The sequence below is a fragment of the Muntiacus reevesi genome, chromosome 3, assembly GCF_963930625.1.
Source record: "Muntiacus reevesi chromosome 3, mMunRee1.1, whole genome shotgun sequence".
In the NCBI taxonomy this organism is placed as follows: Eukaryota; Metazoa; Chordata; class Mammalia; order Artiodactyla; family Cervidae; genus Muntiacus; species Muntiacus reevesi.
Genome location: NC_089251.1, coordinates 244139906 through 244167691, shown reverse-complemented (window position 1 = coordinate 244167691; position 27786 = coordinate 244139906). Strand labels below are relative to the sequence as shown.

General features: G+C 38.9%; 1 protein-coding gene across 1 annotated transcript in view; it reads right to left on the bottom strand.

The window, feature by feature from the left end:
• The window catches only part of MYO3B (myosin IIIB), a 421954-nt gene that overhangs the window by 248272 nt on the left and 145896 nt on the right, over window positions 1-27786 (bottom strand). Inside the window, exon 11 of the mRNA XM_065928997.1 lies at window positions 3384-3539. Coding sequence (XP_065785069.1) covers window positions 3384-3539 — 156 coding nt within the window. The remainder of the gene's footprint in view (window positions 1-3383; window positions 3540-27786) is intronic.

Genomic DNA, 27786 nt, shown 5'->3' with positions numbered 1-27786 from the left:
GGAGATACACTGAAAACTGCAATGCCTGCAACCGGCATTGGTCACCAGAAAGGGGCCAATTCTGCATAACAACATCTGACCACACATTGCACAACCAACGCTTCAAAAGTTGAATGAATCGGGCTACGAACTTTTGCCTCATCCACCATTTCACCTGACCTCTCACCAACCGACTACCACTTCTTTAAGCATCTTGACAACTTTTTGCAGGGAAAATGCTTCCACAACCATCAGGAGGCAGAAAATAGCTTTCCAAGAGTTCATCAAATCCCAAAGCAGATTTTTATGCTCCAGGAATAAACAAACTTACTTCTCATTGGCAAAAATGTGTTGACTGTAATGGTTCCTGTTTTGATTAATAAAGATGTGTCTGAGCCTAGTTATAATGATTTAAAATTCATGGTCCAAAATTTCAATTATGTTTGCACCAAACTAATATCTTCTGTTATTTACAATTGCCACAATCTGCTCTCATCCACCCTCCTAGTTCCAACTCTGGACAACTCCATTCCATCACTGCAATCAGAATGGTCTTCCTAAAGCACATCCCTGCTTGAAATCCTTCTGCTGCTCCCAAGTGCCTAAGAACACATCCAGACTCCTTAGCCCATCTTGCCCTGGCCCCTGCCTGCCTTGCATCCCCTTCCCCCAAGTTCCAGCAACACCAACCAATTGTTCACCAAATCCCCTAAGCTCTCTCTTCAGACTCTGTGTCTTTGCCCTCTGCTCATCCTTCTCCTCCATGGGGAATAACTGTCTTCTGTTTGTTCTTCAGGATGGTTCAAGGATCACCTTCCCAACAGTTTCCAGGGTTGTTCCTTTCCCAAGTACTCCTGGAAGTACCCCAGGAAACCTTCTATTCAAGTACTTTTCATGCGGAGCTGCTCTCATCTGATTCTTGTCTATTTCACACACTGGACTATTAACTCTTTATCAGGAACTGTATCTGATTTCCCTTGTAGTTCCTCTGTTTGGCAGAGGACTTGACACATATACACATATAAATGTCTCTAGAATGAATAAATTAGATTTTAAATGAGACAAAAATTTGTATTTGTAACATTTAATATCTCTGTACTGTTTATTCTCATGATGTTGTTTGGTAAGTAAACAGAGATAAATTTCCACAGATTAAGGCCAAAAGAAATGGAGGACTCTGAATTAAACAAATTTCAATGTATTCAACTACAACTACTGCTAACAATGACTGAGTTATCAACTGAGTATCAACGTTATCAGAGTTATTTAGCTCTGTTATCAACGTTAACTATTTTTTAAGGTATTGAACTCTCAAAATTATCTCCATTTCACAGATAAAGAAATTTTGGAATAGAAATATTTAATAACTTGTTGATAAGTGGTTGAGTTGGGATTCAAACCTGGCAGAGTCAGGTTTTTTTTTTTAAACCACTGCATGTGTGACCAAAACTGTGCAGAAAAAAAAGTAAATTGGGTATTTGCCTCACTCATCTATGCACTTATCCCATTTATTCTTTGCTTTTTCCACCTTAACTTGGAAACTCACAACTTTAAATACATTGAATTACCAGCATCAAACATTATCTAAGAAGTTTTCTGGATGGACTTAACAAATACCTATGTAGCCAGCTCCCTGCCACTGCTAAGAAGAAGTAATAATATAGGATAAGTCGTAAGATGTGTCAATTACATGCATTATGTTTCCTTTAGAATTAGTTTTACTTTCTCCTAAAGCAGTGCCTGCTTAAAGTTTTGACACCTATTTGTGAGGTTGTATTTTTTTTAGTGACTTTTTCAAAGAAACATACACTTCTGAGTGAAACTTTAGATTACAAAGACCCTGAGAGAAGGGTCTTTGACCCTATGAGACCTTTGACATCAAAGGAATTAACAAACATAAAGAGAAATTAGAGGGGGAGGTGAGAGAGCCTGGAGTCCTGGTTTTCTAAGGCAAATTGAGAAAAATCTTTAAAAAGAGGACACACATCTGGACATGCAAAATCAGACAAAAGTACAAAGCTGAATCACTTTGCAACTTAGTTTCAGAAATTGCTCTGCAGCAAATCAGAGGAAACAAGAAGATACCTGACTCAATGTAAAGTGTTTAAATGCGGGGTTTGCTTCTCCCTCGGTTTGTACTTTATTTTCATCTTCATTTCTCATGGCGGATTTGTGTGTGTGCGTGTGTGTGTGTAAAGGTGAGTGGTAGAGGAGTGGTGGCTGGCATAGGAACAAAAGCAGAAGAAGAAAAGAAGATTTCAGTTCTCTGAGGCTTAAACACAAATTCTACTGCTTCAAAAGGCACCAAGTGACAAGAATTTCTCTACCCTGTAGGCAAGCCATAGAAATAGAAATTGCAGTGGAAAAGGGCAAAGAGTAGGAAAAAATTTGTTTTGAGCTATCAAAAAGGGAACCTGGTGGTGGTGGGGAAAAAATCAGCAAGATATATTCACCTTGAAACTATGCCTCAAGCTTCCAGAGTTCTAATGCTTTTTGATTTGTAAACAGTTTTCTGCAGAATACATGAATATTTCCAGAACTTGTGACTTGTGATATTTTAGTTTCTTCACCTCCAGTCCTTTGAATGTTCTTTTAATAATAATGGATTAGAGCTTATCTGCATCCTGGCCAGTTTTATAAAACCAAGTAATTGCTGAGCTGGGGAAGTAGCTTTATTCGCATTTAATTTTTTTAAAGAGAAATTCTGCCACCCTCTGGACAGAAACCAAACATCTATTTCTTAGAGACCACCACAGAATACTGTCTTAAGGAACTGCCCTTGAAAATAAACATTTAAAAAGAAAAAAATCTACCCTATAAAAGTAGAGGAGGGGGGAATCACAGTTACTTTAGATAGCATAGACAATATCTGGGGGGAAAACTCATATAAAAATACTAAATTGCTTCTAAGGAATTTTTAACTAAAGAAAATGGGCTCAAAGCACTTTAGAGAAAAAATCTTCAGTGTTGAACTCATAATCTTTCCAAAACCACTTTATAGCCTACACTTCTGCTTTCCAGCCTGCAACAGCCAAGTAAAGATTTCTTGCACAATCTCAGCCATGGCTGGTTTCACCCAGTTTTCATTATTGGTGGAATTTTGTTAAATCTACATGTATATTAAATATATATGTGTGTTGGTTTTTAACTAGAACACTAGGGCAGAGTGAGATTTCAGCCACTCTGAGACAAATTAGCCGTAACAGCACAAATGGGTAGCTTGTTTCCGAAGCTTTGCTGTTGTCATCCACTGAGCATGGAGTACTTAATATCATGTAAATGAAACTCAGAAATGCAGGGATGTGATAATTACCAGTAATAATGCTGGGTAAATCAAAACACATGACATGCCATTTTTTATAAATAACCAGAGAGAGGAAGCAGAAAAATGCCGAGGACCATACCTGGTTTTAACAACAGGATTTAGATGCTTCTGGTCTTGGAGGACCTTGGCCAGCTGCTTCTGCAGAAACAAAAGCTTCCCGTGGACTCCTTTAATAAATGGGTGGTCGAGGAGATGTGTGACCGAAGGTCGCTTTTCAAAATCCTTAATGAGACACCTGTTCACAAAAATCAACAAACAGTCCAAGTATTATCTTAGACACCTGGCTTTTCTGTAAATATGGGAGAGAGGAGAAAAAGCTCATTTATAAAACCTGATCACTAACCTTCCATAGCTGTTTTTTCATAGGTAGCAGAACATAGAAAAAAAACATTCTCTACTAGTCAAATCAGTCAAAATATCAGAAATATATTTTAGTATGCTTTAAATATGTATTGAAAACACAATGAATTTAATTTGAAGTATTCAAAACACTGAAAAGATAGACTGGTCAGACTACATTTTCATTACAAAAAAAATGTTTACAATGGAGTCAAGTTGATTAGTCTATATACTTTATTTTAGAAGCATATAAAATTATATATTGTCATTTAAATGAAATCCTAGTATATGAAATGTCCAGTATTTGGTGGTGGGGGAAATACATTTCGGAGTTTGCAAGGACAGAAATGAATCATAAAGAAACCTTCACAAAGAAGATTCAACCCCTTGATTTCTAATGCCTTCTGAAGAAGCAGAAAAACCTCAGAACAGGAAGTGACTACAATATAATTCCGATGAATTGGAATGGAATTATTCAAACAGGGAACAAAAAGTCCATTCAAAATGGTAAAAACTGGGTTGCATTTAAACTCCTCTGTGGTTAATTGGTTAAAACTGCATGGTTGTAACCACTTTCTGCTTCAGATTCAATGCCCTTTTCAAAGAAAACAATGATTCAGTACATTTTGCTGTGTGCTGTATGTTATTAAAGATGATTTTGACACAGGAAATTTCTAGTGAAATTGAATCTGACCATCGCATTTCCATTCTGAGTAGCTGCCCTTGACAGGAGAAAGAAATTTCAACATTCACATTTAAGTTATCAGTCCTTAGTGAACTGGAGGCTTAGGGTAAATAGTAGATGCCTTTCTGCCCACTCCATAAAATAAATGTTTTCAGTTTCCCCAATAGTGACATGCTAGCAACATGTGAAACACAACATATTTAAAATAATGAAATGCGCTGACAAACGGTAAAACGTTCAGTCTCACCTTGAGCATCTTTTCAAGACATTTAAGACACAATCCTCAACTGTTGGTTTTATTAAAATGCCTTAATCTTTGCCCTTCAAACTACTTTTGTATCCCTTGACTTCTAGTCCTGAAAGATACTTGGTAAATTTCCCAGTTATTTAGTTTTAGAATTGATTCAGGGGATTTCCTATCTACTGGAATTGGAGCTTTCAACTAGAAAAGCCAAAAGAACCCAGACTATCTCCATTCTGCTGCCTGCACAACTATAAATACCACCTCTGTCTTGCTATAGGAAGAAATCAATCATTTTAATTTTATAGGTCCAGGAGTCTTTTGTATCTGTTAGTTTTCTTATAAAATAAAAAATCAGTGCCCAAACCTGAAAAATACTCTGTTCATATTTTTAAATCAGCAGTCTTCCTGGGATTCCATGTACATTCATCTATATATAATTATGTGACTACCAAAGGAAAATGAATGCTAATAATTCCCTAAGCACCTGGGAAAAAGAAATTTCTGGATAGTTTATGTGGTCATTAATACAGGTGTATGGTTTCATCATCTTGGCTTGAGGGATGGTATATGAAAACTCCCAAAATAAAAACAGTCTGTGTTCTCTGAGAGTTCCTACTGAAGATGGACATGGTGGCTTCACACCACAACCCCTACCCAACCTGGATGGGAAACCAGACACTGAGGGGACCCCTAGCTAAACCCGCCCAGGGATATTGTGAGGGCACATTACATCTGTCTCCCATCACCAAACAGTCATGCCACCTGTATATAAGTACATGCCCAAACATGGGGAATGCAATTCCTTAATAGATTTTCCCACCATATTAATTCTTTTTGCTTTCTGAGCAACTCTCAACTGCTTGTTGACTAGCCAATACTTAAATAGAAAACTCAAGGAGGCAAAAAGTGAGAGGCATACAATTAATAGAAAATTTATAGCAGGTGAATGGAAAAATGAGTAGGAGCTGCTTCTGCCTTCTCCTTCAGGATAGGTACCTTGGAACAGTGTTCCAGGTACTCAAAACTCCTTAGACAGGGCTTGAGACAGACCAGGAAATCCATACTCCACCCTTATGAAAATAGGTATCTGCTGGATTCTGGAGATGCTATTAAAGGTGCTATAATATCTTTCATAATTTTAGCACCCACTGGAAGAGCAAGGGTGCAAACAAGATTACAAGATCCTTTGGCATTTTGGAGAGGATTTCTCTCTAGATCACAGGGCGAGTAAGAGGAATGAGGATAAATAATTTAGTGAGATAATCAGACAAGGGAGAAATTAACAAGTGGATCTATGATCTCTTGGGAGATTAAAAAAAATAAAGATGGTAGGCATTCTACTCTTTGAAGGAAAGACCAACAGGATTTATTTGTTAGTTCTCTCAGGAAGGCCCAAGTGTGCTGAATGTCATACCACTGGATCAGCAAAACTGAAACTGAGTGTATATGGGAAGAATGCTAAGCAGAGGTGTGACATATCCAACTGCATTGGAGGATTTTTAGGAGAAGGACAGGAAGACCTTGAGAGTAGAGCCTTATTCTAAAACACTCTTGCATACTTTTTTCTCATGGGGAGCAAATAGCCAGGATGAAATGGACTTATTATTTTACTGATAAATAAAAGAAAGTTCTGTCTTAGGAACAGATATGGCTGGAAGTCAAGCATTACTAGATACCAGGTCATTGAAATCATATCATTTCATTTGTTCAGCAAACAGTATACAACCAGAAGTAGTCAAAATATATTAATTCATAAAAAATTATGACCCTTTTCCTCAAAGATCTACAGTGTGATTTTAAAGATGGAAGGACAAGAGGAACATAGAAAACAGCAGAAACCAGTGTTTGATTATTTAGAATGAAAAAGTCACAAAAAAGCATAGGGTTTTGGAGCTAAAGGACCAAGATTTTCTATCCTAACCCTGCTTTTACAAGGTAAGGAAGTTGAGGTCAAGTCCTGATAGTGATGAGACCAATTCCCTGGCTCCCACAAGAGAACCCCTCCTACTCTGCAGCGTGTTGTTAAAATGGCACAGGCACAATGTGCAGAACAATACTAAGTTATGGCAGGTGGGGGGAGCAGTCAGGTAAGCCTAGTGGAGAGAATGCGAATTGAGCTGAATTTGGGGAGAAGTTTTGGAACTAAATTGAACTCAATTCCAGGAGAAGATATAGAAGACATTTCCAGGTTGGGAAACTGGATCAGCAACGCAAGAAGCCAGATTAGGCAAGCTGTGTAGTTAGGAACTCAGGAGGCCACCAGAACGTTGACATTCACCTCCTAAGCTGCCTCCTTTGAATGTCTAAGAACAATTCTTCACTTTAGTCCTTTTGCCAACTTTACTTGGGAATATTCTTTATTGTTTAAGATGTTGCAATTTTGTGTCCCAAACCCATAACACTATGCTTGTCAGCTTGTTATTCTGTCTTATTCTCCTTTCAGGCAGGGATTTAGTGGATTAATATAGATAGAGTTGACAGTCAAGACCCATAAGAACTCCATGTCCTTTTCTATAGCATGATTAAATCCTCTAACAATGTGGAGAACAAACATGGAAAACTTAGGAAGTTATAATATGCTTATTCATTTCAGGATTTCTTCTTAAACCAGGGATTGCAAATTCCAGATGCAGAATATTTTCTCCCAGCCTGGGATTCAACAGTTTTTATAAGGACATGCATAACACATTGACCTCTGTGTGGGAATATAGGGGCTGGCCAATATGAGGTAAGTTGGGTGAAACACTAGACTCATGAGACATTCCACTGAAAAACGAAACTAGTCTTCTGGTCAAAAGGTTGGGAAACACTGGTGATTCCCTAAATCAAGTAAGTCTGGAGCTTCATAGTACATATGAGCATATTAAATACTCTTAGAAGTATGGAGGTAAAGAAAACTCGATTTTGTTTAGGTCCATGTTTCCAAACTTACTTGGCCACAGATCCTTTTTTGTATCAATGAAACCAGAGCCCTGCAAATGACATCCTTGGAAGCTCTGTTGTGAGCAATTAGTACCAGACTTTTGTAAATAACAGCTGAGTCTTCATCTCAGCTGATTGAGGGGAGACACTCAGAGCCCCTAATTTTCACCAGCATGTTTGAGATACCTGTAGGCTGCATTTCTGCAGAAGACAGGGTCTCAAACTGAGGAAATACATTCTCCAAGATAACTTCTCCCCAGAATCTTTGACTCTGGAAAAAAGAAATTAAACAAGGACTATATTTAGGAAATACTGCTTTTCCCCCCAAAGTTGTAAGTAATTTTTTCTTTCAGTTCCAGATGTTTTAAAACTCATTTTTAAAAATCTGGATTTATGTGTGGTTATCTCTGTGCTAAGATACAAAACAAAGGAATAAAAAATTAAAACTACCATGAGATGTATTACCTGGATTTACAAGGCCATGGACGGTGGTTTTGAATATGATAGAAAAGTCCACCAGAAGAAAAAGGAAGCAAACTTCAGCTCTGAAAGAAATTAATCCATTACCTAATTTGAAATTCTAGTACCTTCCATCATGCATTCTTGGCTGAAGATTAATTCTCAGAATTCATTAGTGTCACCACATTAAACACAGGTTGTTGCAGCCATTTGCTGCAATCTCCCAGCCTGGCTTCTGCCAGAATCAGGGGGAAAATAAAGAGCCATTTCTTAACAAGAAACAAGGTCAGACTTTTGTGTCAGGCTCTGGAGCTGGCAGTGCTTCTGTTCCTTTTGCTCCCAAATGATCACACTGTCAAGATGCACCTGCCTGGTTGCTGTAAACAGACATTTCATAACTAAAGAATCAGATGCCTTCAAGGGGGAGCTATTTATTAACAGTCACGAATGGATGTTTACTGATGACTAAACTACACTTGATAAAAGCAGCTGAAAAGTAAAAAACTAAAAATACTGGTGAACTTGGAGACAAAAACAGGAGAGGGAGCAGTTGTATTCCACATGCTGGGACAAAACTACACGAAAACTTGAGATTTATGTCTCTTCTCATTTCTTTTTTAATATGCTGTCTTTTATACTTTCTGCTGTTTTCTTGTGGGCTTTCTACTTAGGTTGTTAAATGTTTCCGTTGTTACCGAGTAGCTGAACGTTCTTGATCTGAGCAAGCATTTCCCTGCCCTGTGATGCACTGCATCTGCAGTCTGTATCATCGGCAGACAGAAGCCTGAGTGAAAAAGAGGCCTCTGCATGAAAAGAAGAAATCCTCCAGAGGGTATACTAATTATAGGTTAAATATCACAGCCCATGGTGCTGTCCTGGAAGGAAATTTCCACTTTGGAAGACAGGACTATGACAATCACAGGCATTTTCCCAATATGACTAATGCCTCAAAAGAAGGCAGGCTGAGAAACTTGACATTGCATATGTAACAAAACCAAATCTCATTTGGTGGAAGACTTAGCTCCATTTCAGTTTTCATGTTCAGTCTGCAAATATTGCACACGGTGGTGAACTGAAATCATACACTAAGTTCACATGTGGTGTAGGGAAGTAGGGTCCTAACCTGAAACAGAGAAGAGAGGACCAGAAGTCTGTTTCTCAGCGAGGCTGATCTAGGGTTATCAATCAGAGAAAAACAGTCAGTATTTGCCAAAAAAAAAAAGCCCTCAGAAGATAGGATGGAGGGTTTTAAAACAGGAAGCTCAGTCCTTATTATGAAATGGGTAATGGGAGCAGATCCTGTGTGGCAAAGTAGGAGAGAAATTGCAGAGTGGCAGGACCACAGGGCAGCTGGCATCTTGCCTGAGGTCACTAGGGTGAGAAGGCAGGAAAGAGTTAGAAAGAAGAGTAAGTCAGCACCACCTTTAGACAAAGTCATCAGCACCAAAGGTCCAGAGTGAGTTCAAGGAAACACAGGAAGGAAAGAGAAATGGAAGAACATTGCATGTGCATCATGGCAGCTGGAGAGAGTCCTAAAGCAAAAGGAAGGTCCGGGATGGGAAGGTGGCCCTAGGGCAGAGAGTCACCATGTGTAACCTGGAATGACCCAGGACTGTGGCCTGCATGACACCTGTGAACACAACTACCTCTTCGTGTTACGTCTATGTCTCTGATCCCATAATCAATAGTAAATAGTTAGAAAAGTCTAGACTGACTCATTGTATTCTTAGGGAAGGTGATTGGTAACAGACATTCTAGATCCTCAACATAGCTTGTCTGGCAGACAAGTTGAGGGCCACAGCCAGGAAGGACTGAGGGAAGAAGAGTTTACTACACCACAAAAGAACGAGTAAAAACGCAAGAGGCAAAGTGAGGAGAAGAACCCAAAGAAACCAGGCTAGAACTGAGGAACAAGACAAGATGGGGCTCAGGGGACACTGAAGCTGAGGAGAAGCCAAAGGGGAGGGTGGTGGCAGACGTGCAGTCTCACTACCGCTGTCGCTGCCACTTCTTCCTTCTGCTTCAGTTGGGCTTTCCACACGGCAAAGACTGGGGCTGAGCACACCCTCTAATGGACATGCTGTCGCCAGAGAAGATCCCCAAGTCCATGTCTTAGGACTAAGGCTGTCTTAGGGACTGACACCAGAGGGCCCAACTCACCACCTTCCCACTCCTCTCTTTCTTTCTTTCTTTCTTCCTTGATTCGGAAAAGTATCGATACTTTGCAACTAAACAGATATTTCTCCAGGTAACTGGCCATATGGTTCAGTCAGGGTGCTGGAAAAAAAAATGAACCATTACTTCATCGCACAGCTCCAGCAAGTTTATTGGACAATTAATCCATATTCAGATCCCACCATCTGGTTCAAAGGGTTGGGGAAGGTGTAGTCCCGGGAGATGGGAGTTCTCTGAGGGCTCCATCTCGCAGGCCGTGGCTTCTCAAGGATCTGGGATTTGGCTGTTGCTGCAAGTGCTGCTGAACTTCCCCTGCATCAGCCACGCCACTGCCTTTGGGACCTCTGTGAGGGGCTGAGGTTGGCCATAGGTCAGCCCTAGACTCAGCCAGGAAACCAGATGTGGGCCTTGGCTTCTGTTAAGAGGTCTTTGCTTCAGGTAGAAATTAAGGTAATACTTGCTTAAAGCAGGTCAGGAAGATGAGGAACAAAGAGGGAAGTTATGGCTGAGCCCAGAAAGAAGTGTGGTTAAGTAAATGTTGGTGAGTCAGAGCAAAAAGTTCATTTTAAAAAGATATTAATCTTTTCATTAATCATTCATATAACTAGATTCATATAACACATATATTATTATAGCCAAACTATTATTAATCTTAAAATATTTTAAATAGTCTGTTGATTTATTTAAATGACAGTATACTTAATCACTATTATTCTCTCAAGCATGACACATGTACTCACTCATTTAAAAAAATTGGGGCACCAATCATTGGAGCAGTAATATATAAAGGTTAAAAGTCAGGGGTTAGGATCAAACCTAACTACTTCATATAAGTACATGATGATATATAAGTTAATTCAATTCTCTGGGCCACAGTTTCTTCATCTGTAAAATTGTAATAAAGTCATTGTAGGGAGTAAATGAGATGATCAATGTTCAGTGCCTAGTACATAGTAAGCACTCAATAAATTTCAGTTCTGTGGGCCAGCCACTGTACTAGGTGGTGGGGATACAGTTAGTCAGTTCATTGGAGGAAGATAGCATGGCATATGCATGGATAAAATGGCATATCCAATTCCAAGCAGGATGAGTGCTATAAAAAAAAAAAAAAAAAAAGGTTAAAGTGCAAAGGCTCCTTGAGTCAGATTTGAATAATTTGAATAATTTAACACGTGCCCATTAATTACCTACTTTTTCTCAATGTGATTCCCACCACTCAGGATAAAATTACTATTTGATAGATGTCCTAATCAGAACTTTCAAAGTTCTGGGGAAACAGAGAATTTTAGGCCCTGACAATTCAGCAAAAGCAAAGAACTTTGGCATTTTCAAGTTCAAGCCTTTGGGCACTCCTGTTTTTGAATGTCTGGCTAATTTCTTTGATTCAAAAATCAATTTCCATTTTGACAAACCGTTATGGTCTGCTTCTTAGTCCAGGTTTAAGTGCCAGGGATGTATGAATTCTAATCTTTCCTTTGATCCTACTTGTCATGTTGTCTGGGATTAAATCCATAATTCTTATTTGTATGCATTTTTTCTGAGGAAGGGGAGGCAATGGACAGTACCCAGCCATTCCCTATGAGAAAAGAACAACCAGTTTCATAGTGCATGACCATTACAGGTAGGACTACTCCAAGACTGGAGTAGGGGGCTAGGAGAGTACAAAATAAATAGAAAATATATGCCTCCCCCCAAAATTTATCTTCTGGGATAACGTCAAACTTACACATAAGAAACATTCAGAGATCCAAGTGAGATTAAATTCATTGATTCATTCAAACACTTACTAGGTATTTACTGTGAATGGCACTGTACCAAGTATTTCAAAGAAAAGATGCCTGGAGTGAGATGTAAACTTTTATGGAACTTAAAAACAAGCAATAGGATATAGACATCAATAACAAGAATTCAAGGCTAAGAAGTGTAACCACTAGAGTGGTTCAGATGAAGTAAACAATTCTAGCTAGGTGAACAGTGTTTCACTGGAGAGGTGATATTTAGGTCTTAAATTAGGAAACTAATATTGACCGGAAATACAAGAGAGGAGCACTCTAGTGCAGAACACAGTAGGAATGGAAGTCCATTGGCTCATATGGGGAACAGAGTAGCATAGAGTAATACAATTGTGATATAGATGGGGTGAGACCAGGAACATCTTATGCAGAACCTAGAAGTTCATACCATTGAGTTTGAGTTTTCTTTCTCAGTCACATTGAAGTGGCTTTTTTGAACAGCAAGATAACACAATTACTTTAAAAAACAAACTGGAACTATACTAGAAAGTAAATTAAAGGGAGGGAAGTAGGCAGGGAAGAGATCCATTTAGGAAACATACACTCTGATTTAAAGAAATGAGAGGGGAAAAATGATGGCTGTAGCTGTGGAACTTGAAGGCAAGTCAAGAGCATGGAAAGAAAAAAGAAAGAACCATCAATGGAATCTTACACCAAGTTAAATCTAAGGACAGACCTGTAGCTAAATCTTTGTGAACATAACAATCTACTTTTAACCTTCACTATCCAATTACAATCTCTCTTGATGAAAACCAAAGATCTTTAAGTTACCAATTCAATGGTCTCTCCTCATTCTATTCTCTGTTCACTGATGACCACCACTGATTTGCTCCTCCTTCTTAAAATATTCTCTTTCCTTGCCTGCAATGATGCCACATCTTTTAGTTATTCTCTCACTTCTCCCTGACCACTTTTGCTCATTTATTTTCACTACCAGGTGGAATAAGATGACAAGGTAGAGGAGAGAGGGTCTATAAAGACAAGCCCAAAACAAGGAAGAATGGAAGTAGAATATCAGCCTTTATGCCCACAGGCTTGGAACTTGTTGCTGAACAACCTCAGGCTTTACCTGGTGGGTCAAACGACCCAAATAGAGAGAGTATTTATTTGCATCCTATGGATAAGGCCATCTTTACTCTCACAATTCCAAACAAGTCTACAGATTCTACTGCAAATAAGTGAATTTAACTACAGTGCACATGTCTGGCACAAAGTGAAAATTAAAAGTGTAAGAAAAGCAGCAAAAACTACTCCATAAAATTTACAGTTGATTGCCGCAAATCACTTTTATAATAGCATAATGAGACATAATTCATATACCATAGAGTACATTCATTTAAAGTATACAATTCAAATAGCATACTCACAGTTTTATAACCACTAATAATCAATTTTTAGAACATTTTCATTGTCCCCAAATGAAGGTCTATATACTTTAGCAGTCACTCCCAATTTCCCTTCAACCTCCTTAGTCCCAGGTGACTACCAACCTATTTCCTGTTTATATGGATTGCCTAGTCTGGACATTTCATATAATATGTGTGGACTTTTGTAACTGGCTTCATTCATTTAGCAAAATATTTTCAAAGTTCATCCATGTTGTAGCATGTATCGACACAACATTCCTTTTTATTGCTAAATAATGCTCATTGTAAGGATATATCACACCATGTCTATCCATTCATCATCTGAGGGACATTTGGGTTGCTTCTACTTTTTGGCTACTATGAATAATGCTTCTATGAACATTTGTGTACAAGTATGTATGTGGACATATGTTTTCATTCCTCCTAGGTGTATATACCTAGGAGTGGAATTGCTGGATCATATGATAACTTTATATTTAAGCTTCTGAGGAACACAAGACTATTTTCCAAAGTGACTGCATCATTTTAAATTCCAACAATCAGATACAATTTATTTTTAATATTTCATCTTGGTCTAGAAATAATTTAAGGCATCTAACAACAACATGTGTTTAAATAAATAAAGGTACTTGCAGTAAGGCAAGATAAAAATAATTAAAAGTAGAAGAGAAAAACAAAATAAAGGGGAAATTAGGGAATGAAAATAGGAATTAGAATACCAAATAAACCACTTTGTTAGAGGTGGCCACAGATTTGGTTCCAGGCTCTCAAGCAGCCAATGTGAAAGGGAAAAGGCAGTCTGTTCTCTATTCTTAAAATTCATTATATAAAAACAGACCAGCTGCTTGAAGAAGGATGATGAAGATGATGTTGCTGTTGACTGGTAAAGAGACTAGAGATTTACAACTTTCCTGGGTTTTCACAGAAATGACTTCATATAATGTAATGAATATTATTTCCCTCTAATAAACATGGCCATGGGTTTCATAGGGCTGTTTCTTATATTAATAACATGCTTTAATCCCAACTGATATCTTGTATCAAAGAACCATCAAGTAAAAACATTCTCCCTGGGTGGCCAAGGAAACACAGAGTTCTCTGATCTTAATCTAGGCTTTATATCTACTAGCAGCTAGGTGAATTTTTGTACAGTTAAGTCCCTTGATTCAGCACATGCTGAATGTAGCATTCAGTTGCTGACATCCATCAAGGAGAATAAAGGCAATGTGCCAGCTACTATGTGCTATTCATTGCAAAGAAAGGAAAGAAGATGGCTAAAAAAATTTAGCCTACCAATAAAAAGCAACTCAAAAGTCAGGAGGAGGGGAGATTGGGAGTGGTGGGAAAAGGACTGGAACATCACATCAGTCCAGTTCAGTCGCTCAGTCGTGTTTGACTCTGCGAGCCCATGAACTGCAGCATGCCAGGCTTCCCTGTCTATCACCAACTCCCAGAGCTTGCTTAAACACATGTCCATTGAGTTAGTGATGCCATCCAACCATCTCATTCTCTGTTATCCCCTTCTTCTCCTGCCTTCAATCTCTGGCAGCATTGGGGTCTTTTCCAATGAATCAGTTCTTCACATCAGGTGGCCAAAGTTTTGGAGTTTCAGCTTTGGCATCAGTCCTTCCAAAGAATATTCAGGACTGTTTTCCTTTGGTATTGATTGGTTTGATCTCCTTGCAGTCCAAGAGACTCTCAAGAGTCTATTCTAACACCACAGTTCAAAAGCATCAATTCTTTGGTGCTCAACTTTCTTTATAGTCCAACTCTCACATCCATACACAACTACTGGAAAAACCATAGCTTTGACTAGATGGACCTTTGCTGGCAAAGTAATGTCTCTGCTTTTTAATATGCTGTCTGGGTTGGTCATAGCTTTTCTTCCAAGGAACAAGCATCTTTTAATTTCATGGCTGCAGTTACCATCTTCAGTCATTTTGGAGCCCAAGAAAATAAAGTCTCTCACTGTTTCCATTGTTTCCCCATCTATTTGCCATGAAATGATGGGACCAGATGCCATGATCTTAGTTTTCTGAATGTTGAGTTTTAAGTCAGCTTTTTCAGTCTCCTCTTTCACTTTCATCAAGAGGCTCTTTCACTCCTCTTTGCTTTCTGCCCTAAGGGTGGTGTCATCTGCATATCTGAGGTTTTGATATTTCTCCTGGCAATCTTGATTCCAGCTTGTGCTTCATCCAGGCTGGTATTTCGCATGATGTACTCTGTATAAGTTAAATAAGCAGGGTGACAATATACAGCTTTGACATACTCCTTTTCCAATTTGGAGCCAGTTTGTTGTTCCATGTCCAGTTCTAACTGTTGCTTCTTGACCTGCATACAGATTTCTCAAGAGGCAGGTAAGGTGGTCTGGTATACCCATCTCTATAAGAATTTTCCACAGTTTGCCGTGATCCACACAGTCAAAGACTTTATTTCATAAGTGACATGAAAACAATAGGACAGTCACATTTGCTCTTAAATGATGGCAATAATGATTCCAACTAAAACTGCAGGCCATAATATATAGTGGAAGTGGGAAGAGGATTAGATTAAGAAGAAAGATAATGGCCTAGTTCAGTCGTCTTGCTGGCATTGTGTCTACCCATATTTAGTGCTCTTTCTTTTACATGTGTTCTTTTGGTAAATATTTTAATTGACTAAATACTTCTCTGGTTGATTGCCAATTGTACGAATATTATTGATGATATTCAGTCAATTTGGGGAAAATAAGCTAAATCAGGGTTTCATTAACAATCTAAAGTGAAAGTGAAAGTTGCTCAGTCGTGTCCAACTTTTTGTGACCCCATGGACAATACAGTCCATGGAATTCTCCAGGCTAGAATACTGGAGTGGGTAGCCTTTCACTTCTCCAGGGGATCTTCCCAACCCAGGGATTGAACCCAGGTCTCCCTCATTGCAGGCGGATTCTTTACCAACTGAGCCACAAGGGAAGCCCAGCCTAATTACTATTGAAAAATCTGGAGAAAATACTGTCAGATAATAAGTAGCTATATAAGATTTCCCTGGCAGTCCAATGGTTAAGATCCCTGTGCTTGCACTGCAGGGGGCAGGGCTCCATCCCTGGCTGGGAAAGTAAGATCCTGCATGCCTTACAGCAAGGCCAAAAAATAAGTAGTTGTAAATGTCTTATGCAAATAAGGATTTTGCACAGCTATTGGCTGCCTTGGTTCATGTTTGTGAGGATACAAACCACTACCAACCCTGTCACCTGCCATCCCTCTGCCCAGCTTCTGACCAAAAAAAACTTTCCAAGGTGATGATCTACAAAGCCAAAGAGATTGCTACTTTTGCTCTTGGGAGAGACAGTTCTTCCTGAGGAACTGGTCACCCAAGGAAGCCAGTTAGTGCTGTGCTTCTGCATTTAGACCAAAAAATGAACACCAGGGAGGCCAATACAGAGTCTTGTTCAAGCACTAAATTTTTGTATGATAAAATATTTTTCTTTTTTAGGCGAGGGAAATCAACTGCCAAAGAGAGCCTGGGGAGTCCCTAAGGCCCCTGCATTAACATGAAGGAGTAGAACAGCTCCATCTATTACATCAAAGCCTCATCAGAGACCCTAATCCTTTCTGAAAGGAACTCTCAGTCAGCCAAGCCTTTAATTTGATGCATAATGGGCCCTCTAATTAACCCTTGCAAAGTAAAGCATAGACACATAGACACTGCAGGGAACAAATGTTCTTGGGGATTGATAAAGAAAGTGGGGGTGGGTAGTGTGGATAGCTTCTACTCCCACTGTTAGTGATCTAACTCCATGCATAAGTTTTTAAATGGTTAGCTTTCTGTTTTCCTTTTTAATTTTCCTTATTTTTTCTACAGTGGATGTGTCACTTGCCTGCTCTGCACTGGTGTGTCCTGAGCTTCAAGCCACTCTAACTCAGTGACAAGCACAGACAGGTGATGCAGAATGAGTATGTCCCTAAATATACTCATAGCAGCAAATCAGTGACATGATAGGCTATCTCAGGCCATTTAACCACTAACTCTGCTCTAAGACAAACTACTTGTGCTCAAAAAAGAAAAAAAAGTAAAATGAGTAGGAACATATGCCTGAGGGGAAGAGAGAAGGAAGAGAGAGTAACAGCTCTAGTAGTTTCTCTGATGTGTTCTAATTCAACAGATGTCTAGATTTAAAACACTGTTGATCCTCCTTGTGGGATCCTATTACTGGACGTAGACAACTGTATACTACGTTGCCAAGGACAGGTAACAGGTTAGATGGGTCATGGGTTTCACACTAGTGTGCATTAATAAATCATATACATATTAGACTTCCGGCTCATTTTATCAGATAATGAGATGAATGATTGAATGTATGACACAGTGGTCAATTACCATGTGGATGATATAAATTCTATTGTGCTGAAGACATTTATCTCTGAATCGATCTGGCTTTTCTAGCAAGGATTATAAATTACTAGCCTTCCATAACCATATGATAAATACTCTAATAACAGAATGCTACCAACTCCTGGTTTCCCAATAAATTTCTACATGATTTCAGTTAGAGAAGTAATGCAGAAAATCTGGGTTTTCTAAATCTTTATTCTGTTGTCAAAATTATATATAGTATGAAGACCATGGAGAAAAGCCTGTCTTTCCCAAACAAACAGCAGTATGCTAAAGTCAGCAAGCACAAGCTCCCTACGTATTACTGTTACATTTTCAAGGATTTTGTGAACTGACTGATGTTACACTGGTATCTTGAAATTGGTCATGGTAGGAGTATTTATACCATGGAAATCAGTAAAATCAATGAACAATACAAATCAACCCCCTACCCCCACTCACTCAGTTGTTAAGCATCACTGCTTGTGGACTAGAGATCCTGGGGAAAACTGTCTGCTAATTCAACAGCACAATTCAATAATTCACATAGGTAGAAATCCCTTTTTAGCACCTTTTCCCTCTAATTCTTTTTTTCTCATTTCCTGTCCTGTTGGATTAATAAAATTTTCTATAAATCTCTTTTTTCCTTCTGTTGATTTAGAAACTAGACACTATTTTTCTATATTTTATTAATATTATCCGGCATGTTAACATATTTGCTTAACTATAAATTTTCCAGTAGTTTCATCCTCACTTTGAGCACAAGAACCTATGCATGCCATAACCATGCATCAAACACTGCCTGCCATTTTTATGACTGTTTGGTTTTTACATGTTTTATCCCAAATAGTTCTTCTTATAGTTAATAGTTACTTACATCACTCCTTCAGATTGTTCCATGAAGTCAATTTCATTTCAACTGAATTTGTTTCATTTGTTGTTTTGGTGGGTTGTCTTCTCAGCCTTAGGTTTCTTTACATGCTTTGAAATAGCAGTTGGCAGGCTCACTTTGAGGAGGAGAAGGGTTTTGTTTCCCCTCTCACTTCCTCTGTGTCCACCCCCATAGGCTAATAACTGTAGGGCTGTGTCTTTTCTAGGTCTCTAGCCCCAGTCTACATTGTAGAATGGCATTTTGCTCTCCTGTTCCACGGTTGCATTAGGTGTACAGAAGAGCCCATCCGTGTGGCAGCAGAAGATATACATCCAGCTGCTTACATATCCTTCTACCACCTTGAGTCAGAAGCTGGCTAAAAGCCATCACCCCAGGGAACAGTCAGCACTACCTCAGGTGATGGAGAACAGCATCGAAGAAACTGCCACAAAGTACAAAATCATAGGACCCCTCCCCTGCCCCATTCTTTTCCCAGCCTCTTTTTATCAGTCCTCGAGAACCACCTCAAATACTGCTTCAAGTAGAAGTCCAAATGAATTGCTGGAAGCCCTCTTAGTCCTTTTATTCATAGGAACCAAACTCCCAGACACCACTACTTGCTTTTGATCCCAGGAGACTGTGACTTCAGCCCAGCAGAGCACTTTTTGGTTTTATCCATTCCAATATGTCACAATATTTAGAGTCCTTCCGTCCCTCCCTAGCAGTTATGTTTTTGGTTTTTTCTTTTTAAATGTGGCCTGTCATTGTTATCTGTTTGGAAAAGCACAAACTTGAAAAGCCCCCTTGACAGAAAATCTCTTGCATCTTAAGGCAAAAAATCCTTAAATATCAAAATTATTGAATAATTTCTTAATACTATCCTAAATTATCTTTTTAGTTACACCTATAGATGAGAAGAATGTATTAAGCTATTAACATATGTGGCCAAGATTAACATCTATCTGTGAGATGTGCCCCTGATTTTATTTTATATGGAGGAAGCAAAGTTCAGGTCATAGGCCACAAACTCCCCCACTTCCATTTTCATCCATCACACCTTTGTATTCCCCTAAGCAGTCTTGGTGAGGCAATGTTTATATTAAAAGGAAATTTCCAGAATCTGTGGGACATAGTGAAAGCTATTCTAGTGGGAAAGGGAAGTTTATAGCAAGATAGGCCTATCTCAATAAACAAGAAAAATCTTGAATAAAAAACCTAACCTACCATCTAATGGAATTAGAAAAAGAACAAGCAAAGACCAAAGTCAGCAGAAAGAAAGAATAATAACGATCAGAAAGGAACTAACAGTTTCAAAGGGGAATTCTACAAAAAAAAAAAAAGAAAATGAAGAACTAATCCTAAATTTCTCAAATAATTCCAGAAATCTGAAGAAGATGGGACACCTCTGAATTTATTCTATGAGACCACCATTACCCTGATACTGAAACCAGACAATGATACTACAAAAAAGAGAAAATTACAGCTCAATATCTCTGATTAGAAATCTTCAACAAAATCTTACAAGTCAAATTCAACAATATGTAAAAAGAACCCTGCAGCATGATTAAGTGATTTATTCCAGGGATACAATACTCACAAATTAATGTGATACACCACATTAACAAAAGAAAGGATAAAAATCACATGGTTATCTCAACAGACACAGAAAAAGCATTTGACAAAACCCAACATTCATTCATGATAAAAAAACAAAAACCCTCCGCAAAGCTGGTATAATAGGAAAACATATGTCAACAGAAGAAAGGTCATTTAAAACAAACCCCCAGGTAACATCATTCTTAATGGTGAAAAGCTGAAAGCCATTGCTTTCAGGAACAAGACCTGTTCTCACCACCACTATTTGCACAGTATTGGAAGTCCTAGCCACAACAATCAGACAAAAATGAATAAATAAATAAATAAAAGACATCCAAATTGGAAGGGAAAAAGTAGAAATGTCACTATTTGCAGATGACATGATATTATATATAGAAAATCCCCAAAATAAAATTAGTTCTCTTGTAGCTCAGTTGGTAAAGAATCTGCTGCAATGCAGGAGACCCAGGTTTGATCCCTGGGTCAGGAAGATTCCCTGGGTCAGGAAGATTCCCTGGAGAAGAAAATGGCAACCCAATCCAGTATTCTTGCCTGGAGAATCCCATGGACAGAGGGGCCTGGCAGGCTATAGTTCATGGGGTTGTGAGAGTTGGACCTGACTTAGCAACTAAACCACCACCACACAAATAATAAACTACCAGAAAGAGAAAGCAAGGAAATAGATTTAAAAATCACATAAAAGAGAATAAAATACCCTAGAATTTTATTTAAAAGAATTTAAAAATACCCTAGAATTAAAATTTAAAAGACCTGTACTCTGAAAACTATAAAACAGTGATGAAGTAAACTGAAGGTGATACAAAGATATCCTATGTTCTTGGGCTGGAAGAATTAATATTGTTAAAATATTCATACTACCCAAAGAAATCTACAGATTTAATGCAATCCCTATCAAAATACCCAAGGCATTTTTCACTAGAACTAGAACAAATAATCCTAAAATTAATACAGAATACCCAAAGACCCTGTATTGAGAAAGCAATCTTGAGAAAAAAAGGACAAAGCTGAAGCCATCAGATTCCCTGACATCAGAAAAGCTATGGTAATCAAAACAGCATGGTACTGGCACAAAAACAGACATATAGATCAATAGAGCAAAATATAGAGGCCAGAAATAAACTCATGCATATATGGTTAACTAATCTAAGACAAAGAATATACAATGGTGGAGACAGTCTTTTCAACTAGTGGTGCTGGGAAAACTGGCCAGTTGAAAGTAAAGAAAAAGATATTAGAACATTTTCTCACACCATATATAAAAATAAACTAAAATTAAACTAAAGAGCTAAATGTAAGACCAGAAATCATAAGACTCCTAGAAGAGAGTATAGGCAGAACACTCTTTGATGTAAATTGTAGCAATATGTTTTTGGATCTGTCTCTTAAGGCAAAAATAAAGAAAAGAGACCTAACTAAACTTAAAACATTTTGCACTCCAAAGGAAATACTCAACAAAATGAAAGGACAATCAGTGGAATGGTAGAAAGTGTTTGTAAATGATATGACCAATAAGGGGTTAATATTTGAAACATATAAACAGCTCATACAACTCAGTTTTTAAAAAAGGCCTCAATTTAAAAATGGGCAGAAGATTTGAACAGACATTTGGCCAAAGAAGATATGCAGATGGCCAACAGGCACAGAAAATGATGCTCCACATTGCCAATCATCAGAGAAATGCAAATCAATACAATGAGATATCACTTCACAACTGACAAAATGTCTATCATCAAAAAGTCTACAAACAACAAATGGTGAAGATGGAATGGGAACTCCAGTACACTACTGATGGGAAAGGAAGTTGGTGCAGCCACTATGGAAAACAATATGGTGGTTCTTCAAAAACCTAAAAATAGAACTACTATTTGATATGATCCAGCAAGTCCACTCCTGGATATAATCTGAAGAAAATGAAAACATTAATTAAAAAAGGTACATGCACTCCAAAGTTCAGAGCAGTATAATTTACAATAGCTGATATAAGAAAGCAACCTACATGTCCATCAACTTATGTGTGGATAAAGAAGATGTGGTATATATAGATATACGGAAATATTACTAAGCCATAAAAAAAATAATTAAATTCTGCCTTTTGCAACAATGTGGATGGATCTAGGGGGTATTATGCTTAGTGAAATAAGTCAGATTGGGAAAGACAAATACTCTATGTTATCACATGTGGAATCTAATAAAAAAAAAAAAACCAAATATCTGTATATTAAAAAGAAACAGGCTCACAGATACAGAGAACAAAGTAGAGGTTACCAGTGGGAAGAGGAAAGGGGGAGGTTGGCAAGATAGGGTGTGGAATTGAGAAATACAAACTCTCATATATAAAATAAATAACCAACAAGGACATATTGTACAGCACAAGGAAATATAACCATTATTTTGTAATAACTTTAAATGAAGTAGTCTATAAAAAACTGAATCACTATGTTGCATACCTGAAACCAATATAATACTGTAACTCAACTATGTGGTGGTGGTGGTGGTACTCTGTCATGTCCAACTCTTTGTGACCCTATGGACTGTAGCCTGCCAGGTTCCTCCGTCCACGGCATTTTCCAGGCAATACTGGAGAGGGTTGCCATTTCCTACTCCAGGGGATCCTCCCAAACCAGAAACTGAACCCAAGTGTCTTGCATCTCCAACACTAGCAGGCAGATTCTTTACCACTGTACCACCTAGGAAGCCCATACATCAATTTAAAATAACAAAAAAGAAAGGAAGTTGCCAGCTCTGTAGAATGTCATGTCACTGACCATGGTCCTGAAACACCATGTACTATGAGAATATAGCTTTTTCTCTTAATCCTGGGTTCAGAAATGGCTCCTCTTCAACCTTTCCTGGACTTCTGAACCAAGTGATGAAGGATGTGATGGTGGGAATAGCAGCAGTGGATTGGGGTCAGAAGAAAGAGAATAGGGGAAATGGAGAGGAATGGGCAGAAGTTGGAGGGTAATAACCACTAAGAGTGCTGGGGAAAGGATTTGTTTTGATGTTATTTCCATATATTCAAAGCAACCAAAACAAACAAAAAATAATCCACAGGCAACTATGTAGTTGTCATCACTCACTTTTACCAATCCTATCATGTTTTTGACTGTTGCAATTTTATTTTTGCTTTGGGAAAGTATATGTATATTGTTTGTTGCTGTTTAGTCATTCAGTCCAACTCTTTGCAGGGAGAATACTGGAGTGGGTTGTCATTTCCTTCTCCAGGGAATCTTTCTGACTCAGGGATCCAAACCATGTTTCCTGCATTGCAGGTGGATTCTTTACCACCAAGCCACCAGGGAAGCCCATATGTATGTTAGGAGAGTGAATCTGAGTACCTTTTACACCTCTCATAATCTTCCTAATGCTATATTTTTGCCTAGAAGAGACTGTTCAAAGATTATGAGTCATAACATCCAACTTCTAACCAGGTCCATCATATGCTGTCCCTCATATTTTGAAGATAGCACCTCCTTTCTAGGGTTCTTGTTTATTCAGAAGGAAATGATGTTTATGAATTCCTGCCATGTGCTAGAAACTGAGCCAGATATTGAGGATACAAAACAGAAAGACATTCTCTGCTCCCAAGGTACTCAAAATGTGAATTGGGAGATAGATACACAAACCAATAATTTCAGAATGACTTGACCTGCTGCTCTCCCTTCCTTATTATGAAGGTCTGTCAAAGGTACCATGCTCACATGAAAGTATGAGGGAAAGGGGACCTAATTCAAGTTAAAGAGGCAGGAGATGCCCCACTTATTCAACTTTGCTAGAAAATGCAAAGAGTATGGAAGAGAAAATGCTATTGCATAGACAGTCTATCCTGAATGGCTTAGTGTACTGAAGAGCCTTGGTGTATTCTTTCAGTAATGCAAAGCCACAGTATGATTGTGAGGAGGGCATGACTTGAACAGTTTGGGGTTTCGGAAAGATCATGCTGACTTATGAGGGATGGTTTGCAATGACTGCAGTTGTAGAACCAAGGAGAGTAACATGGAAGTAACATAGCACAAATCTGAGTCATCACCTAGGAACACCAGAGACCTGTATGATGGAATATTCTGGGCACCCAAAAGAAGCCAGATAGCAAAACTACCAGCCTAAGTTGGGAGAAGATAGGGGAAACTACATATCCTATACTATAGTTAGGGCTCCCACCTCTAGAGAGGCCTTGGACATGAAGATGGAAAGCAGACCATGTCTAAACACATCTAACTTATATGGGTACAGGGGAAGAAGAAGAGTGATTTTGACAGGTATTTCAACAGTCTGGTCACCCTTGGCACCATGCATGGACTGACAAGGGGAAGTACAGGAGGAACCTGAGCAGCCAGACATGGGTCCTCTTCATATCTCCTCATGGAAAAAGGTGTGTGGGGGGGGGGGTGGCTGTTGACATTCTGCCTCAAAAACACACATACAGTCTCATTCAGCCATTAAAAAAGTAATGAAATATTGATATATGCTACAACATGAATGAATCTCAAAAACGCACAAAAGGTCACCTATAGCGTGATTCCATTTGTATAAAATATCCAGTCTAGGTAAATTCATCAAGAAAGCACAGGCAGAAAATAGATTAGTATCGGCCAGGGGCTAGAGGGGAGGAGGAAATAGAGAGTAACTTCTTAGTGGGTATAGGGCTTCCTTTGTAATAATTTAAATGTTTTGGAACTAGGTGTAAGTGGTAGTTGCACAACACTGTGTATGCATCGAATGCCACTGAATTATTCACTTTAAAGTGGTTAATATCATGTTACGTGAATTTCACATCAGTTAAACACACATGCACACTGCAGCATCATGAGACTCAGAACAGATACTGTACTATGATGCAGACCTTGGCTTGAATTTTAGTTCTGCCAGTTTCTAGTAGGTCCAGCTGTGAGAGCACAGGCTGGTCACTTAGTTCCTACAGCACTCAGCCCTGGATCTGAGCAGGAACCTGCCTCAAATGGCAGCAGTGAGGAGTCACGGAAACAATGCATATAAAATCCATTTCACTGTGACACATGACAATCTTTAAATAATTCCTTATGATTAGTGTCTATACTTCTCTCACACACAATTCCAAATTTATTCAACTAATTCTATTTTAACTCTCAAGTATCTTTTACACTACATCTTATTTAGTTGAGAGTAAACTTTATTTGCTTTCCTTTGTGGAATGAGTTTTGCCGAGAACAAAAATTTTCACATAGCAGAGAGCCTGGTCATAATTAACAAGATCTACAGTGGTACAAGTTACCCAGTTCAGGTTCACAGCAAATATCACTAAGTGATCATGATCCTCTATCCTGGATGTGGCCTCTGAATCCTTCTAATATAGTATTCTAGAAAGGTGATTGGGTGGTTAGTGCTGAGATGCAAGATGACACCAATTGGTCATCTCTTTCTATTCTAAGTTGTTTCTCTCAGAGAAGCATATGTTACCATGAAATCTTAGAGCAAAAAGTATATTTGGTTCTTGAAGTTCTCAATAAAGGCCAGCAAATCACTGGCAAGTACAAAAGCATCCCTCTTTTACTATTAGTCAGTAGGGTTGGGAAGAGGAATTTAACACAAACCCTTAACATTTGAGACATTAAAACAAAAACAAAAAAAGGAAAGGGAAAAAAGGGAGGAAGGAAAGTAAATGAAGAAAATACACTATGACTCTGTGGTGTAATACTAATACTTGAGGTTGTGTGTACTAAAGGATTTTACATTACCCTCACTGGTAGATTGGCAGACATTGCTATCCTCACCCACAACTTAGGAAGCAGAGGCCTGGAGAGATCAAATGAGTTGAAGACATGGAGCCACAAAACCAAGCTTCCCTGGTGGCTCAGATGGTAAAGAATCTGCCTGCAATGCAGGAGACCTGGGTTCCATCCCTGGGTCGGGAAGCCCCCCTGGAGGAGGGCATGGCAACCCATTCCAGTATTCTTGCCTGGAGAATTCCATGGGCAGAGGAGCCTGGTGGGCTACAGTCTGTGGGGTCACAAAGAGTTGGACACGACTGAGTGACTAACACTTTCACTTGACTTTCAACCACCAAGTCATGGGCTATATTGGTTTCCTAGGGCTGCTGTAACAAAGTACCACAAACTGATATTTATTCTCTCACAGTTCTGGAGCCTAGAAGTCTGAGATCAAGATTTAAGATAGGTAGAGCCATGCTGCCTCTGAAGGTGCTAGAGCAGGATCTACTCAATCCTCTTTTGTAGCTTCTGGTGGTTCCTTGGTTTGTGGCAGCACAGCTCCAATCTTCACATGGCATTCTCTCTGGGTGTGTCTATATCCAAATTCCCCTTTTTTTACAAAGGTCACTCTTTGTGACCCATGGACTGTAGCCCACCAGGCTCCTCTGTCCACAGAATTCTCCAGGCAAGAATACTGGAGTGGGTTGCCATGCCCTCCTCCAGGGGATCTTCCCGACCCTGGGATTGAACCCAGGTCTCCCACATTGCAGGTAGATTCTTCACCATCTGAGCCACCAGGGAATTTTACTAGTTACACCAAATTAGGCATCCACCCTACTCTAGTATGATTTCATCTCAACTAATTACAGGTGCAATGTCCCTGTTTCCAAATAAGGTCACATTCTGAGTATGGAGGGTTGGGACTTCAGCATATGAAATTTTAGGGGCCCAATTCAACCCACATCATGGGATGATCAAGGCCAGGTTTTCTGTACCTGTGTGAGGAGGACCGCCTGAGTCTAAGAGTTTAAGTTTTAGGCCTCCACTGAAAGCAAGAATTCTCTCTATTCACTAAAATAGAGAGCCCTCTAAATAAAATTCTTCTTTCAAAAAACCAATTAATAGTCCTTCACATAAAAAAATCAATTATGGGATATTTCCCCCACTCATTAACATGGTATGATAGCTATATCACACACTTGATCAAGTTTCAAATCAAAATACTGAGGGGTCACCAGAAGTCACACACATACCTAGAAGGAGATGAAAGACCAAAAGAATCTATGATGACTTATTGTATTTAAAATCAGTTATAAATTTTGAATCCACTTAAAAACAAACAAACAACAACAAAAACCAGCCCTTTCCTCATCACCCTCAAAGGGTGATGTCTGCTATTTTTAACACTGCCAGAAATTCAGTAGGCTGGAAGAATGTAGTACTAGGACATGAGCCTTCATTTCCATTTCTAATTAAAATTCTCACTGATCCCGACCCAGATGTGCTTTTTTCACCACAGCCTGTGGAAACTTCACAATGGAAACTATAGTGGCCTGAGAATGGAGGAGCAAGCAGGCAAGAATCTGGGGCTTGGCATCAAACTGGAAGACCGTCACAGCCCTTGGGAGAAGATACAGGAAGGGTGTCAACCAGGCCACTCCGTGTTCCCATCTTATCCTTACAATCTCATCTCTCCCAGCCCACAGGTCAGCCTTGGTGGGGGTCACAATTGGCTTTCCTCAAAATCCACTGCCTGGATCTACTTCCTGACTCCCTCACCTCTTGGCATCATTGTTGTAAGTTACAATATTCATCGTGAGCACTTACATTTGCTGAACTTTCAGTCTGTACCTCACTTCTTTCAACACTCTATAAAGAACAAGATTGTGGATTACTACCTGTCTACATGCTCTTCACGTGCCATAAGGATAGCACCCTGGTACTGAACTGAGCCTGTGGCTGCCCTGTTCAAG